At 40.0% G+C, this 1,058-nt stretch overlaps 1 protein-coding gene across 1 annotated transcript in view; it reads left to right on the top strand.

The window, feature by feature from the left end:
- Positions 1–915: 915 nt before the first annotated feature.
- The window catches only part of PHALS_01393 (uncharacterized protein), a gene marked incomplete at both ends in the record, with an annotated part of 293 nt that continues 150 nt past the window's right edge, over positions 916–1,058 (top strand). The window contains 2 exons of the mRNA XM_024715770.1: positions 916–932; positions 984–1,053. Coding sequence (XP_024581435.1) covers positions 916–932; positions 984–1,053 — 87 coding nt within the window. The remainder of the gene's footprint in view (positions 933–983; positions 1,054–1,058) is intronic.

Below are 1,058 nucleotides of genomic sequence, written 5' to 3'. Positions count from 1 at the left end.
CGCCCTGTCCAGCTCTGCATGTCTGGCAACGTTGTATATCAATAAATCAACTTTGACCCTCTTGATATAACAGAGATCAATGTACACCTTTATGGTAGATGCTTTAATTTCCACTGCAGTCACTAAACGTTTGCAATCACAGATATATAAAGTCAAAACTCTCTCAATACAAAGTGCATAGGTCTTTATTCAAGGTGTACGTACACACTACGATTGCCTTTGGGTTCAGACCAAGGCTCACAATTTAGAGAGCAAAATACCACGTTGTAGTATCAATATTAGTACTAGGGTGACCGGATAAGTATTCGGGTGGTTGGACTTTGAGAAAATGAGGGCCGCGGGACGCGTCTTTCGCTGTTCAGTACAAAAACCTATATTGTTCTAAATATAAAAAACGGATATTTTCAAGATCATCATATATATGCCAATTTTAAAACAAAAGAGCATATAATTACAAAGTTATATAAGAATCTTTAGTTCCGCTCTTGGGTGGAGCATTTAGAGGCAGAAAAAAGTTCCACATCATTAACAAACAGGGTGCTGACGCACTGTATGCTTTTGACTGCAAAGCTTATTTATCAGGAATGTCTGCCAACGTTGAAGTAGATAAACCGATTTCTAGTCCGTTCCCCGAGAGCATCACACTATCATGCCGTCTAAAAAATAGAAAATAGAGAGAACATGGGATTCATCGGTCTCGACCTGGAGGCACATTTGGATTGTAATTGTAGTAAAGTTGACATGGTCCAGGCCATAATGAAGTGCACGGAAAAGTAAGCTGTCATCTGTCAAGAAGTGAAGCTATTAAATTCACGAGAGTGGCCAAGTGAGTCTCAAAATAGCTGTCTCGAAAGCAAAAGGGTCTTTTTTACAATAAATGAACACCTCAGCGCTTGTTACGCTCATTGTAACCGGATGCTCGGTCTGGTGCGGTAAGTAAATTATAACTAGTTAGATCGGCTTTTGATGGTAACACGCATTAGGCACGTGAGGGCAAACAACAGATTCTTGCATTCTCAACACCACTATCTGGGCTCTCTTCTACAAATTAAGGTACT

The sequence above is a fragment of the Plasmopara halstedii genome (genome assembly GCF_900000015.1).
Source record: "Plasmopara halstedii genome assembly, contig: Scaffold_1548, whole genome shotgun sequence".
In the NCBI taxonomy this organism is placed as follows: domain Eukaryota; phylum Oomycota; class Peronosporomycetes; order Peronosporales; family Peronosporaceae; genus Plasmopara; species Plasmopara halstedii.
The sequence above is the reverse complement of the archived record's forward strand: the minus strand, read 5'-3'. Positions and strand labels throughout refer to the sequence as shown.